Source organism: Trichosurus vulpecula, chromosome 7, assembly GCF_011100635.1.
Source record: "Trichosurus vulpecula isolate mTriVul1 chromosome 7, mTriVul1.pri, whole genome shotgun sequence".
Taxonomy (NCBI): domain Eukaryota; kingdom Metazoa; phylum Chordata; class Mammalia; order Diprotodontia; family Phalangeridae; genus Trichosurus; species Trichosurus vulpecula.
The window spans coordinates 242,785,945-242,802,457 of record NC_050579.1 but is presented as its reverse complement, the minus strand read 5'-3'; the positions used below and the strand labels follow the sequence as shown (position 1 = coordinate 242,802,457).

At 44.0% G+C, this 16,513-nt stretch overlaps 1 protein-coding gene across 2 annotated transcripts in view; it reads right to left on the bottom strand.

Moving 5' to 3' along the window:
• Nucleotides 1–16,513, bottom strand: part of TRERF1 (transcriptional regulating factor 1) — an 89,124-nt gene that overhangs the window by 41,337 nt on the left and 31,274 nt on the right. For both annotated transcript variants that reach the window (XM_036768913.1, XM_036768914.1), the window contains exons 3-9: nt 15,366–15,412; nt 14,281–14,431; nt 12,857–13,126; nt 6,537–6,912; nt 5,757–5,823; nt 1,287–1,426; nt 1,030–1,133 (exon numbers count right to left, since the gene is read on the bottom strand). In XM_036768913.1, the coding sequence (XP_036624808.1) occupies nt 1,030–1,133; nt 1,287–1,426; nt 5,757–5,823; nt 6,537–6,912; nt 12,857–13,126; nt 14,281–14,431; nt 15,366–15,412 (1,155 nt within the window). The remainder of the gene's footprint in view (nt 1–1,029; nt 1,134–1,286; nt 1,427–5,756; nt 5,824–6,536; nt 6,913–12,856; nt 13,127–14,280; nt 14,432–15,365; nt 15,413–16,513) is intronic.

Below are 16,513 nucleotides of genomic sequence, written 5' to 3'. Positions count from 1 at the left end.
ACCCTTTGAGATGTCAAGCAATATGATATCAATTATTCAATCATATTAGCCATGTTGCAAAAGAAAATACACACACACACACAAGAAAATAAAGAAAAAGAAAAACAGTATGTTTCAATCTGCACTTCAAGTTCATCACTTTTCTCTCTGGAACTGATAGCATTTTTCATCATGAGTCCTTTGGAAGTGTATGACATTCATTTTCATATTCATAGAACTGAGGGCCAGAAATGAACTTAAGACTGCTTAATCTACCCATCCCTGTCCCATGTACAATATGAAAGAGTACACTGAGGGAAATCTGATGCCCACAGACATTCAGTGACTTGCCCGAGTTAGTGGTAAGACTTCAAAAGCCCAAGTGTCCAACTCTCAATTCAATCTACTACTCAGTGGCTTAAAATACTTCCCCTATTTGACAAGGGGGCATTAGGGAATGATTTTGGTGGTATCCAAGGGGGTACCAGGGCAAAGGAAGGGAAACAAACCATCAGAGTGAATGTCGAATATTTAACTACAGAGCTATAGGCATTTGAGTGAAAACCAAACTTTGGCTTAAGTCTTAGCAATGTCACAGACTGTCTGGCTCTATATAAACACACATCTATTTTGGGGGGACTAATTATTTACGTAAGTCCTTCAGGTTCTATTAGTGGTACTGTGGCTCTCTAAGGAGGAATTCAAGCCATAAAATGCAGACACACTCATTTCCCAAGGGACAAGTGTTGACAATTAACTTTGGGAATCCAAAGTGTAAACAGAAACCTAATTCGTTCATTCTCCACCTACTCTTCAGCACTTATTTCCATTTACTGCAGAAATGTCAGGCTTCTGATACCAGTATTAATCACTCAAACATATGTATGTGTGTATGTATGTGTGTGTGTGTACATGTGTGTGTAAGCATGTGTGTAGGTGTGTATATGTGTACGTGTGTGTGTGCGCATGTGTGTGTTTCAACCAGCATCCTAAGTTCAGAAAAGGCTTTTTCCCCCCAGCAATATTAACCATAAAGCTTTCTATACTTACCATAATATCACCTTTGGCCTCAAAGAGAGAGTGCAAGGCAAATTCAGAATTTGTCCCTCCCCCTGGTAATGCACTCGAACAACACAAATTCAGCAGATTCTCCACTGTAAGAAAGAAGAAGAGGTCTCAGAGACCCACCAGAAAACTGGGGATAACTAGATTGACTGGGCATCTTTGGACCATGGGAAGGGCCCAGGATAAGGCATTGAGTGGGAAACTTGAGTATTTCCTAACCAATCTTGCCCACATTCCAATACCTCTCTTCTGGAACTCTTGGTTTTCCAGCTCTGGCCAGGGCTTCCATACCAGTGTGGCCTTGTGTGTGTCCTTGCTCAGGGAAGACACATCCTGGAGTTCAGGGATCTCTGCTTGGAATCTCACACCAATGTTGATGCGTCTTTAAGGACAAGAAGAAAAACAGCCAAGTAGTGTCTAGTTACGATGGGCCTACAAAGGGCAGCTTATGAGAAACTAAAGAACGAGAACATTTGTCCCTCGTGCTACAAGAACTCAAGAGGCATTTCCGTATAGCACGGACCCTCCCCCCAGCCCCAATTCCAGGTATGCCACAGGCCCTGGGCAGGGTCAACAGCCTTTCCAAGTGAGGAGGGATAAGAAGTTTCGAACACGGTTCCACTTAAGGCAGTAAAGGGGAGTCCTGACTAATTCAGAGCAACCTGGAACATTTTAAAATTTAACAAGAGTAAAGAAACTATGACTAGCACTTTTAAGATTACAAAGCAGGGGAAAAGGACATATCATAGGCTTAATATCATTTCATATGGAGAAACAGGGAATATTAAGGCACAGAATCTCAGAGCTAGAGGAACTTCAGAGGTTATGGGGTCTAGCTCATTCCTGAAGCAAGTCCTATACTACATAACATCGTTAGGAAGTGGTGTTCTCCAGCAGTCTTCCCACCCTAGAAGGTGATCCCATCCTTTTGGTGAGCTGGTCCCAGAATCTCTACAGATTTTGAGGAAGTACACAGAATAGTCCCATATTCTCTCCTCCACTTGTCTCCCAACCCAATACTTCTGACTCTGATTTTCCTCCAGACCCCTGAGTGGAATACTTTCCGCTGGTACTTTCCCCCAGCCCTCTTTTCAGTTCCCTTTTATGTGCTGCTTCCCGCCACACGGTGGAGAGCACGCCAGGCCTGGAGTCAGGAAGACTCATCTTTTTGAGGTCAATCTGGCCTCAAACACTTAGGAGCTGTGTGAGCCTGGACAAGTCACTTAACCCTGCCTGCCTCAGTTTCCTCATCTGTAAAATGAGCTGGAGAAGGAAATGGCAAACCGTTCTAGGATCTTTGCCAAGAAAACCCCAAATGGGGTCACAAAGAATCAGATGTGACTGAAAATGACTGAACAACAAATCCTGCCCCCCACCTCTTTGAAAATAGGGACTGCTTTTCTTTTGGCTTGTATTTTATGGCACAGTGCCTGACACAGAGTAAGCATTTAATAAATGCTTGCTGACTTTATCTGGCCATCTAGCTTCCACCTGAAAACGAGGCAGCCAACCCACTTCGGGACAAATTTAATCAGTAGGAAGATTTTCTTTACTTTAAGTCGAAATCCAGTTCTCTATAATTTCCTGTCACACCAATTTTGTCCTCCGGGGCAAAGCAAAATGAGTTGAATCTGCTTCCAAATGCCAATGCATCCCAATACACAAAGACACCAACAATGTTTCCCCGAAGATCTTCTTCTCCAAGTGATACATCAAGTTCCAACAACTAATTAAAAGTGATAGAGGGACAGTGGCAGAGCACAAAGAGTACTGGACTTGGAGTAAGAGGACCTGCTATTTACTATTACGACTAGCAGTAAGTTGCTACTCACCATCAAACCTTACTAAATGAGCTGCCTTGAGCAAGCTTTCTCTTGCCTCAGCAAAACGGAAACTCCAGAAAATGAGGGAGTTGAACTTGATGATGTCTGAAGTACTTTCTAGCTCCACATCTTATGTGTGATCCAAGAAGCCTCATACAACATGGTTTCAAGTCAAGAATAATATCTCAGATTTACATGGTAATTTGCATAACTAAAAGTATTTTTTATACAAACATTATCTCATATGAGCTTTCACAGAACCCTGGGAGGTCACCATTTGATAGATGAAAAAATGAAATATAACTATGTGACATTCTGAGCTTCAAGCTTTGAAATGTATAACTATAAGGCAAGAAGAATTTACACATGTGTAATTCACAAAGCAAAGAATAGAAGTATGGCAAGGAACATTTGGGTGAGAATTGTATGAGAGAGAAACAGAAATGGCACTGTCATACGAATGAATATGAGAATGCAGATTGAAGCAAACTATTTGCTCTCTTATGTTATTTATTTATTTACTTATTTATTTTGTTTCTTCTTTCTCGTGGTTCATTCCATTGGTTAAAATTCTTCTTTACAACTTAACTATTGTGAAAATATGTTCAATGTGAAGGTTTATGTAGAACCTATATCAAATTACATGCCATCTTGGATGGGGAGGGGGGAGGAGAAGAGGGAGGAGAAAATCTGGAACTCAAAAACTTGTAGAATTGAATGTTGTTAACTAAAAATAAATAAATTTAAAAGAAAAAAAGGAATGAATGTAAGAGAGAAGTAAAAATGGCATTGTTGTAGGAATTAATATACTAGAGCTCACCCGGCCAGATGGAGACTATGGAAAATACTTCATCATTAAGTACTTAAATAAATCTTTTCATTCATGCATGCTTGGAGGCAGTCTGAGATTAAGTGACTTGCCTTGAGTCAAACAGCTAGTAAGTATTTGAGGCTGGATTTGAACTCAGGCATTCCTGACTCCAAATTCAGTACTCTATTTACCATACCTAGAACCTTAAGGAAAAAATGATCATATCAACCTAAGATTCATGACAGCCAACAAAGTAATTTGGGGGCACAGGAAAGCATGTTCATTTCAACTCTAGAATGGTTTAAAAAAAGGAAGCACTCAAAAACAAATTTCAGCAATCCAACCATAAGTAACCCAGATAAGGAATAAAAAGGGAAGACATCTAGAGGCCCGTATGTTGAGAATGCAGAAAGAACTCTCTCTAGTGAGCCAAAATCTTAAAGAGATATATAAAAAAGGTGGGCAGAAGGACACAAAATTAAAGATAAATGCAAAAGAGGGTCAGACATCCACCAAAGAATAAATCCCAGAATAAATGAAGTTTGGGGATTGCAGTGGAGGGAATAAGCTAATTACGTTTTGTTGTTGTTTTTTTTTTAAAGATACATTCACTAGGAAAAGAATAAGGAAGGACTAGAATGACTGCATGGGGCAGATGGTGTAACATTAACTGATGACAAGAGAAAAAGCAGAACTACTTAACTATTTTTGTTTCTGTCTTTTTCTATTGAAGAGGATGCTCTTAAAACTGGGAAGGGCAAAAGTACACACACACAAAACTACACACACACACACACCCCAACACCTAGCCCCCACTCACCCCCACTGTTTAAAGACAATTGAATCCAAACATGAAGGAGGAAGTAAACATGGGGGAGGGGAGGCAGAGAGGGGGAGAGAGACAGATAAGGGGAGGAAAGGGGGGAGAGAGAGAGAGAGAGAGAGAGAGAGAGAGAGAGAGAGAGAGAGAGAGAGAGAACAAACCCTAGCTGTCTTAAATAATTGTAACTTTCCAGGCCTGAGTCTCAGGGGAATGAAATAACTTGGTGATGGGATGTCATTGCTGAAAACTGTCAAGGAATCATGAAGAACAGTAGTTCCAGAAAACTGCAGACAGACAAATGCTAGGCCTTTGGAAGAAAAAGAGAGTCCAAAAATTGTAAAGCAATGAGCTTGAGTTCAATACCCCGGGAAATCCTTGAACATAATCATAAAATAGATGGTTTGTGGGTACTTAGAAAAGCAAAAAAGGGACTATTTGAAGTTGGTATGGGTTCCTGAATAAGTCACAGGAACCTAACTTCCTTGGTTTTTCTAAAAGTGTTACCAGACTAGAAATGTTGTGGTTTTAGTGTACTTAGGATTAAATGACATATTTGGCAAAGGACTGTGATATGCTTTTAGGAAAAAAAATATGGATAGATGGATGGATAGCTAGATAGATAGATAGAGGTATACTAGGTTTTTTTTGGATTTTAAGCATGTCCTTTTGGCTTGGCCAAGGGGGAGACACTAGAGTTGGGCAAAATCTGCAAAGGTTAAGAGAAAAGAGGGAGATAGAAAGGGAGCAAAGAGGGAGGGAGGGAGGAAGGAAAGAAAGAAGGAAAGAAGGAAGGAAGGAAGGAAGGAAGGAAGAAAGAAAGAAAAAAGAGAGAGAGAGAGAGAGAGAGAGAGAGAAAGAAAGAAAGAAAGAAAGAAAGAAAGAAAGAAAGAGAAAGAAAGAAAGCATAAGCACATTTGGGTTCTGAAATGAGATAACCAAGGACTCTGCAGAAATAATTTTATGCTTGCATTAAACAAATGGGCTTTTTTAAAAGCCTGAAATATTAGTATTCGATAACTGGACTAACCAAAGGAATCTTGCAGTCTTGCCTACCTGTGCTTCCACCCTTCCCCTTTAGCACCAAAGCCAGAATCTCTTGAACCTTCTCTGATACAACCTAACTGACAGCAGCACTTTTCCAATTCTCCCTTTGTGCCAGTGACCTCATTCCCTTTGAGGACACAAGACCAAGGCTACTATTGTACAAGAGGTTGTTGCTGGTTTTTAAATAAATAAACAAGTAAGATTTGCTTACGGTTCAATGTCCAATGCCTGTTCCCCAAGGCCTGGTGTGAGTGCTGAGTTGCCACCATCAATGCTGTCTGAAATACAAGACAGAGGTCACTAAGGAAGGGGATAAAGAAACAGGCAAATCTATCTACCTCCTTGGCCAAGAAACTTAAACAGCATTTCCATTACTTCAGCAGCCTTGAATATTTTCCCCATCTACGGACAAAGTGGAGAAGCAAGCAGGTCACTCACAGGCCTAGGAGTGAGTACTATGCCTCAAGTTCTGCTATTCATACAGGCTGGCTTGTTGACCCTGGGCAAGTCACTTAACTTCTTAGTGGCCCAGGCAGCTAAGTCAGTAAATTACAGAAGAGTTGGAGAGCTAGAACAATGGGAGGTATCCACACATTGAAGGAATAACAAGTAAGTCTAGAAAATCACCACCACCAGGCAAGGTATCCTCCCTTGCTGCAGCCTGCCAGCCCCTCTCTGTTGTAGGAAGTTTGCCTGAACTCAAGCTTTCCTGACCACAAAAATCTCATGGCTCCACTTTAATGCCACTGTGGGATGTACTTACCCAGCTGCTGCATACAATTATTAATCCTGTTAAAGGATTCATTCTACTGTCACATCATGATTTTTTCAGGTCACTATGTCTTTATTTCAGACTATACACCCCTGGAAGTGGGGCCACATGTATCAAACTCTTCATAAGGCACCCAACACCAATGGAGATGGGCAGTATCAAGGACTCTCACTCTGATAACGACCCAGATGTCACGAGGAATTCAAAGCTGAGACTTACTGGAACGGCATAGGAGCACCCTGGGTGTGGGTGTCAGGGGAGTGAGCGGCAGCTGCGGGTGGGGGCCACCGTGGGAAGAGGTGCTGATGACATTGCTGAAGAGGCCAGAACCCTGCCGGACAGGGCTCAGCATAGGTGGGGGCGTGTAGGGAGGCAGCTCATGAGCGGGGTCCAGGAGGTGGTCCCCGAGGATACGGGGGGACCGCAGCTGGCTCTGATACAAGGTGGCTGCTGAGTAAGAGGAGGTGTTCAGGTTAAAGGAGGGAGGGGGGATGAAGAGTGGTTCTGGACGGTGGCGATATTTCTTCTTGTCCTGGGTGGGCTTGAAGTGTTCTTCAGCTCTGGCCATGCCCGGCTGATGCTTTCTGGGAATTTCCTAAAAGGCAAGGTGAGTTCATTTCAAATATTTATTACTTGGATGAATTCTCCAGCTCATGCACATTGTTTCCACTGGTGTGAAGGGGAGATATCATCTCCTTTTTGTCCTGCGCCCATTCCCCACATGTTCCACAATACCCCATCTACCACTCCCATGGTTTAGAAAGCTGAACCCCAAGAATAAGCCCTTTTGGCTTGGCCAAAGAGGAGATACCGGGTGTGGGTAAAAATATGACAAGTTAGGAAAGAGAGAGAAAGGGAGCAAGTAAAGGGGGGAGGGGCAGGAGCAGCGGGTGAGGGAGGGTTATAAACTCAGATTCTTTGGTTCTTATCACTACATTGTCATCTGCTGAGTGGAATCCAGCTGCAAAGTCTCCTGGAATTCTCCATCAATTTCCCAGAGGAGAAAAATAAATACAGATTAAATGAATGCACCCAAAGTAGAATGTGTGTATATGTGTGTGAGACAGGGAAGGAGGGGAAGGGCGAGGGAGAATGAGAGAAGATTGAGGGGGAGAAGGAAAGAGAGAGAGAGAGAGAGAGAGAGAGAGAGAGAGAGAGAGAGAGAGAGAGAGAGTGAGTCAGTCCCTACCTCACCAAAGTTGTTTCCTCCTTTGGTACCTTCCTGGGCTCCCTACTACCCCACAGGATGAAGTGAGATGCTTAGATGTGACTATCTAACAATGGTCTCTGCAACCCCTTGCTACCCCCCATCACTTCTACTTGGTGACTCAACAATCAGTTAGTCTGTATTTTTAAACACCCGCTATGTGCCAGACCCAGTGCTACATAGTGGGGATACAGGTCCAAAGAAGGCCAAAATAATAACCCCTGCACTGCAGAAACATCTGGGGACAATTCTTACGAATAAGCAGGCTTCCTTTAGGCAGTCCTAGTTTTGTTTCCTATCAGCCTGAGGCCAAGTATAATAAGGAAAGGGAATATGCTACACAGAGAGACAGATATAGAGATATGTATTATGTAAATGCATGGCATGCCCAAAGAAAAGAGAAATGGCTTAGAGATTACCTACTCTTTTCCATTAACTACGGAGCAGGAAAAAAATCATGAGGCCACTCACTCCACTTAGGAAGGTCTGCAAGGGCAGCTGTACAAGAGGCTCCTGGGTCATTTGTATACACACCTCCTCAGGGAATTTCTTTCCAGGCTACTTTTTTTTTTTTTAAAGACAATCAGGGCTAAGTGACTTGCCCAGTTTCACACAGCTAGTAAGTGTGTGAGTCCAGATTTAAACTGGGGTCCCCCTGACTCCAAGGGCCAGAGCTCTGTCACTGAGCCACCTAGCTACCCTTTCCTAGGCCATTCTTGAGTCAAAGCCCACATGATCACTGTTGAAGGTCTTCATTACCAAGTCAGGGCAGGCAGGATGAGATAATGGAAAGACCACTGGTCTGGAAGTCCTTCTGTTACCGATGTGTATGACTTTAGTCAGGTCACTTCCCTTCTCTTGACTCAGTTTCCCTTCTATAAAAAGTCATTGAACTAGATATGCGCTGAGATCCCCCCCAGGTGGTTGAAGAGTTTATTTCATTTCTGTTTGTTTTCTGTTCTTTGCTCTTTAGCCCTAGCAAAAGAATGACCTGGGGAGGAGATGCGAGGCCCCTTGCCCCAATTCTAATAGTTAAAGAAATGGCATCGAACATTAGTTTTCAGGGCATCCTTTCTTACACTGTTCAGCCTCCACCCTCCATGATTTTTTCTCCCCAGTTCAGGGTCAGGCCACACAGAAGGGAAGGAGAAACACGGCTCTCTTTACTTTCAAGTTTCATCTCTGACGTCTTTTGTATCCTGCCTGTTCCACCCAGCTTTTCCCAAATCCCTGCCTTTCCTCCAACCTGGAGGGAGGATAGTAGTAGAAAGAGAGACCTGGGAGTCAGAAGATCTGGGTTCAATTTCAAGCTTTTCTGCTTTCAAGCTGTATGAGCTTGAAAAAGTCCTCCTTTCTAAACTACCATTAAAATATGTGATCTCTGAGATTCCTTGGAAAAGTCAGTTCTGGGAATTTCTGAGTACGCCCAACACCAGATTTCTACATCTTTGCCCCTAAATGCAATGCCTTCCTCCCTTCTCTGCTAGTCACTCGCATTCCTGTAAGAATTTAGGCTTGTTTGGTCATTTAGTCACTTCTGACTCCTTGTGACCCTCTATGGGGGTTTCTTAGCAAGGATACTGGAGTGGTTTGCCACTTCCTCCTCCAGTGGATTAAGGCAAACAGGGGTTAAGTGACTTGCCCAGGGTCACAGGAGCTAGTAAGTGTCTGTTGAACTCAGGTCTTTCTGACTCCAGGCCCAGCACTCTATCCGAGCCACCATGTTGCCTCTAAGATCTCAGGCTAGGATAGGGCTAAAGCAACTCAGGAGGTGAAGAAAGAGGGAGACATCTATCCACATAATCTTCAATGGTCATTTTGATCTCAGGACCGTTAGGCCAGTAAATGGTATCTCCTTGTCCTTTTTTTGAATATAGGGAATACTAAATTCAGGGTGATTGTCTGCCTGTGCCCTCAAATTAGCTATGCAGAGGACAACAGTACAGAATGCAGACTCATTACCACTGTACAGAGACCACCTTCCTCATCCCCTGAACATTCCACCCCCAATTTCCTTCACTCCTTCAGCAGCATCCTTGATGACAGAGCTGCCCAGACTTCACCTCTCCCCTCTAAGGGAACTCCCAAGTCTGCTGCCTAGAATGAAGCAGTAAGAGCCAGTGGGAGAGGAAAAAACTGAGAGTGGAAGAAAATGAGGGAAGGAAAACCCCTGGAGGGAACAAATTCTGAAAGTTTGAATTTTATTCTTATGTATATTTTTAGTCACTCCATGCCTGTGCGTACATAATAGAGGCAAATCCCATGTGAACATACCCATGGTTACCCTCTTGCCTGAGATCCAAACTCGGCTCACAGGCTTATATTATAGACCCACCCTCTAACTGGTCCCTCTCATCTCCCTCCCCCCTCCCTCCCTCCTCCAAGCCCAGCACTGATTCTGTACTCCAGCCAAGAAGGCTGCTTTCCTATTCGTCAGTGAAAAAGTACAGAATGCTCGATTTAGAATGGGGGAGGTATGGTCCTCCTCCCACAGAAAGATCACAGCTGATGGAGTAGGTCATCCCTATCTAGAATCATGGAACAACAGAGCTGGAAGGGTTCTTGGGGGGAGGGGGGGTCATATAATCACTGAGTCATTAAAATTTAGGGCTGAAAAGAGCCCGAGACCTCACATGGTACCACCTCTTCATTTTATAGACTTTCAACTCCTAGAATCATAGACTTAGAAATAGAAGGGACTTTGGAAACCATTTAATCCTAACCTTGCACTTTGCATTTGAGTCAAATGAAGCCAAGAGAGAAGTGATTTCTGGAAGGTCACCTACCCAGCAGATACAGAACCTGAACTCAGGGTTCTGTGACTCCCAATCCAGGAGATTTTCCACTACATCACATTTCCCTGCAGATAATCATTTGCTCCCACATAAGCTTCTAGCACTGGCCCTTCCCCCACACACATAAGAAGCCTTCTCTCCTAACTTCTAAACTCTGCTAAAACCATAGGACCATAGCAACAGAGCTGGAAGGAATTGCCAAACACTCCATTTGACAGATAAGGAAACTGAGACCCAAGTGACTCATCCCAAGTTCACACAGGCAAGATTTGAAGCCACGTTCTGATTCAAGAGTTAAGTGCTATCTCAACTGTACCATCATTCTTGTGGGCTCCAGAAGTTTTTCTTGTTTAACTCCATCTAGCTAAGTTCATCCTTCTTACATACCTTTGCTTTCTCCCACCCCACAGGACTTAAGATTTTCAACCTTCAATGGCTACTCTGCTTCATGATTCCTCAGCCTTTCATGACTCCTCTGCCCCTTCATTAGGTGTCTTATTCTGGGGGCTCCTTGAAGGAATTGGTTAGAATCAGAAGATCTGAGTTCTAGGACTGGCCTTGCTACATGCTTAATTTGTAAACTTGAGTCATACCATATTGCCACACCATTCCTTTACAAAATAAGAGGGACTGAACCGACTGATCTGTGAGGCCTCACCCAGTGCTAATATTCTGTGATACTAAAGCAGGTACAATTAACTCCACTGGAATGGAAAGTCCTCAAGGGGAGAACTGAATCTTAAGGGAGGGAGGCAGAATGATGCTGATGTCCAGAGGGAGGACCGGACCTGGCATCAGGAAGAACTGGGTTTGGAGCCCACGTTAGACTCGCTAGCCATATGTAATTCACTTAACTGCTCCGAGCCCGAGCTTCGTCATCTGGAGAACGGAAATAATAATAGAATCGATAAATAGCTCTTCACCTGAAATAATATATGTAAAGCCCTTTACAAACCTGAAAGACCTCTCTTGTTGTCCAGTCATTTTTTCAGTTGTGTCTGACTCTTCATGAACCCATTTGGGTTTGTTTGTTTTTTTTTTTTGGCAAAGATACTGGAGTGGCTTGCCATTTCCTTCTCCAGCTCATTATAGGTGAAGAAACTGAGGCAAACAAGGTTAAATGGCTTGACCAGGGTCACCCAGCTAGGAAATGTCTGAAGTCAGATCTAATCTCAGGAAGATGAGTCTTCCTGACTTCAGGCCTGGCACTCAACCACTGCACCACCTAACTGAGCTATATAAAAAGCTATATAAATGCTATATAAGAAGCTACGTAAGACCTATATAAATGTTAGCAAATATTAACTATAATTATCAATGCCCAAAGGCAAAGAGCACTTGTGGAGAGAAAGAGGGAGGAGAGAGAAAGAGAAAAGGAGGGAAAGAGAGAGGGAAAGAGAGAGGGAGGGGGAGGAGGGCAGAACAAGAGGACAGGGAGCACCAAGATACCATTTATATAGTGCTTTAAGGTTTGCAAAGCACCTTATATATGTTAGCTCATTCGATCTTCTTCTTCCTTGTCCGTGCTACTGGTTGAGTTAGTGGATAGAGACAGATACAAAGATCACAGATCCGTCTAAATCTGCAGGTGGATCATCTGACGCTCCCCATCCCCTCCAATACACATACATGACAGACACAGTGATTCCTTTTATATGGTAAGATGTCTCCCTGCAACCTGTACTCCCCTTTCCTTGACAACCCACAGATCAGCTAGTATTCGAAACGAACACTTACACTGACTGAGGATCTCGTCAATCAGTATTTCTCTTCTGCCTACAGATGTTAGTGAGCAAAAGGATTTTTCTGGGTCTCCTCACTGTCTTCTTTTATGACTGACTACCCCTGCCCAGCTACAACCCTTATTCTCTTCAACAGCCATTCGCTCTAGCAATCACTGCTAAAGACACCCGGGATGTGTGAAGAGGAGTATGTGATAGAGCGGGGTATGTGACATAGTTAAGCTCTTAGGGCATCTTTTAAGGTCAGATATAGGAAGGAGGAGCCTCTTCCCTCTGGAGCTAAGCAGCATGGGTGGAGCAGCCGACAGACAGACAGACAAGCACACGGATTATAGGAGAGAAAGAGATAGAGAACGGGAGAAAAATTCACAACAGCAGCAAGCAGAAAAACAAAAATCTTTGCTTTATGGAGATGTTCAAGACATTGAAAACATGGGTCTCCTGAGAGACAGATGGCTCTGCAGGTTATTACCAGAGATGCCAGCAATCAGCCTGAGCTGTTGTTATTCAGTTAGATTTTTCCCCCCGGTAGATTATTAAGTTCTGAGGACTACAAGGGACTAAGCGAAGGGCACAAGACTCACAATTTCTTTCTGCTCAGGAGAGACAGAGCAGGTCCGTAGTATTAGGTAACAGTCCAAGTGCACCTTCTTTGGGAAAGTCCTCCCCACTCTCCAAGAAAGCAAAGATATTTTCACCCTTGCAATCAGGGTGGGAGAGAGAGCAGCAACTCACAGAGGGTGCACAGGGGGCAGCCACTTTGGGTGAATTCGGGGGAGAGAGGGTCATCCTCACGAGAACGGGCATCTCGTCGTCCGACATCGAGCTGGCCGGCTTGTCTCTGGCAGCAGTGATGTTGTTGGTGATGACCTGTGGGCTGGGCTCAGGCGAGAGAAGCTTGACAGGGACAGACACGGGCATGACGATAGGAAGGGGGTTTTCCACCTCAGGAGGAAGCTGCGACTGGGGCGGCAGCGGCGGCGGCGGCGGAGGCGGCGGTGGTGGTGGCTGCTGCTGCTGGGGTGGCGGAGGTGGCTGGAGCTGCAGAGCCTTCTCTCCTTCCTCCTACACAGACAATTAAAGCCTTTGATCCCTGGTCCCAGAATGGCCCTCACCAGGGAATACGCTTTTCTTTCCCTTTCAAAGTTTCAGGATGTTGGCTTCTACAGGCCTTCCCTTAACTGTTTCCTAATCTATGAAATGAAGAGGAATCTTTGCTTCTACTACCAAAGAGAGAATTGGGAGGAGAGAATGAAATGACGGGAAGGAAAGCAAGAAGCACTCTCAAGTTACAGGTGCCCAGTAAAGGCAAAGAAAAGCAGCAAATACTCTTTCAAATGGCATAGGCAAGAAGTGGGGTGTGCTCCATCATCAAATATTTTGCTAACAGAGTCACAGGATGTATTGTATTGCATATATATTATATGTTATATTTCACATATACACACACAATATTATTTACTATAACCTGTTTTAGTTAGAATCCAGATAAAATATACACAAGCTTTAAAACCTACATGGGACTGAATAGAATCTGATTTGTTTTCCAACTACCAGAAGGCACTTTCAGACCTTGGAGTACCCCCAGGGTCCTCATTACAGACTTCCCTTGTTCCTGTAATATAAATGTAGAAACATGCTGGTGAAGAGTGTTCGGGTTGAGAGAATCTGGGCTAAATCAGTTTTTACTGTATCATGATGATTTTTTTAAATGCCTCAGATGAATCCTGGTCTTGAACTTTATCCATTCAATTCGAGAAACATTTTATTAAGTGCCTATCATGTGCCAGGCAGAAACATTTTATTAAGTGCCTACTATGTGCCAGGTACAGGACTAAGCATTGAGGATACAAATAAGAAGAAAGAGCCCCAGCTTTTACAATCAAGGGCATGATGTGGCTCATACTCCTATGGTCCTGGCCTATTAATACAATTATACAAGTAACTCTGCTAGTTCGTTTGGGAGCCAGACAAGGCTAGTCCGTAGAAAGAGTGATAAACTCAAACCCTGCTAATCCTAAGGTCTGATACCCAAAGGCTTTGGGGTGTCTTTAACTGCCCCACCCCCCAGGGGTAAAGCTGAATTCTCAGATTCGACACTCAATTTGAACAGCAGCCAAGCACAGTAAGCAGCGCACATCAGCCTGGAAGGGAGAGTGCTAAAGCATGCTTTGCCACCTCTGACCTCTCCCCTCCCCCCCCCTCCATCTGTCCCTTACCTGCTTGAAGCTGGGGGAGGCTCGCATGCCCCCATGCGACCTCATATGGCCGTTCAGGGCAGGCAGACTCTTGAACTCCTTGAAGCAGATGGAACATGTCAATTTGTTCTTAGCATCGAGCTGTTCCCCAAATACCCCTGTGGGCTGAGCGCTGCCCAGAGAGCAGATGGAGAGAGGGTAAGGACAGAGAGAACACACAGGCACATTGTGTAGGGAAGGTAAGATAGTGACTAACAGAAGAATACTCTGGCCCTTTTTTAGCTTTCAATCAGACTGCTTTATTTCATCCCTACCCCCCAAGTAATACTACCCTATTTCACAGAAAGCAGACCTCTGGCACAGAACGGTTCAGTCCTGTTCACGTGGCAATTACATAAACTCAGACATGGGTTGAAATGAAGTACCACTATTGATCCCAGAGCTCTGCTCTTTAGGTTTCCCAACCTAGTCTTCAGGGAAAAGCTCCAGTCCTAGCTGCTTCCTGATGAGGACTCTGGCCTACAGCAGAACCTCCTTCTTCAATTCCTTTGGCACTTTTTATCTAGAACATGTATTTGAACACATCCTCCTCTACTGCGCTAGGCTTATAATCTTTCTGAGGTGTCTTTTCTCCCATGGTAGACTATAAGCTATTTCTAGGGAGAAATAATATCTTCTCCTTCTTTTGTATGCCTCACTGGAACCAGCCCATTAACAAGTGTTCAGTGAGGGGTTGCTGATTCACAACGAGCTAACTTTTAGACTCAGTCACGTTCAGAGTTTGAATCTTGCTTCAGATAACGTACTAGCTATGTAATCTCGGCCAAGACACTTAACTCTCTCTGGCCCCTTTTACTCACCTATAAAATGATAATAATGGGACATATGGCTTTAAGGATCAAATGAAATAATCTGTATAAGCCACGATGAGAAGAGGAGCTGTTGTTACGATGACTGTACAGAACACGTTTCCTCTTCATCAAAAACTGCCTCAAGAAGCTGTCATTTAAGTAACAGATCATCTGTGACGCCCCAGCCTCTCCCCTCCCCCTCTCATCAAGTGCCTAACATGGTTCCCAGGATGGAATTCTGAGCATTCACCTTACCTTGGATCAGGAGACAGTGGCTGGGCTCGGCCATCAGAGAGGTGCATCTTGGTTTTGAAGAGAGCAGAAGAGAGAAACAAGAGGGAGAAAGAGGATAAGGGGGGAGGGATGAAAAGGGGAGAGGGGGAGAGGGAGGGGGAGGGAGAGGGACGGGAAGAGAGGCAGGGGGGAAAGAGAGACAGAAAGAAAGAGAGAGAGAGAGAGAGAGAGAGAGAGAGAGAACATGAATGGATGTTTATGAAGGAAGGGGAACCAGAGCACAGTTCTTAAACTGAGACTGCACCTCCCTTTTAGAACACACACATTCACCCCGTCTATATTCTCCCCTACCCCCTTCCCAGTTTCTAGTTCCAAACATCCAAATTTGAATACCATTGCCCTTACCCTCAGGACATTCTCTATGTAAAAATAAAACACTATGCACTAAGAGACTGATACACCACGTGTGTACCCCAACCCAAGCCCCTACCATTTTTCCACCTCAATTTAAGAAACCAGGAAAGTGAGAAGTCTGCCAGAAATTCTTTGGGGCTCAAAAATACTGAGAAGGATTTGAGGTGTGGAGCCAGGGAAAACCTGAGTTCAAATCTAGCCTCACACACTCACTAGTGGGGTGACCCTGGACACTCAACCTCTGTCCCCCTCACTTTCCTGAATTCTAAACTGGGGATAACAATAGCACCTACCTCCCAGGGTTGTGGTAAGAATCAAATGAGATAATTGTAAAGTACTTTGCATACAGTCGGCGCTACATAAATGCTGGCTATCATTATTATTCAAAATTTTTTTGTACAGTGCCTGACATGTTGAGTCGTCTTTCAGCCATACCTAACTCTCTGTGACCCCATTGGGGTTTTCTTGGCAAAGATATTGGAATGGTTTGTCATTGCCTTCTCCAGCTTATTTTACATATGAGGAAACTGAAACAAACAGGATTAAGTGACTTGCCCAAGGTCTCACAGCCAGTAAGTGTCTAAGGCCAGATTTGAACTCAGGAAGATGAATCTTCCTGACTCTAGGCCTGGCACTCTATCCACTGTACCACCTAGACATATAGTAGGTACTATAAAAATACCTATTCCCTTCCCTTCCCCACTCCTAAATCCATCTTCTAAGTAGATAAGGGCATGTTAGCTGCTGTTCATGTT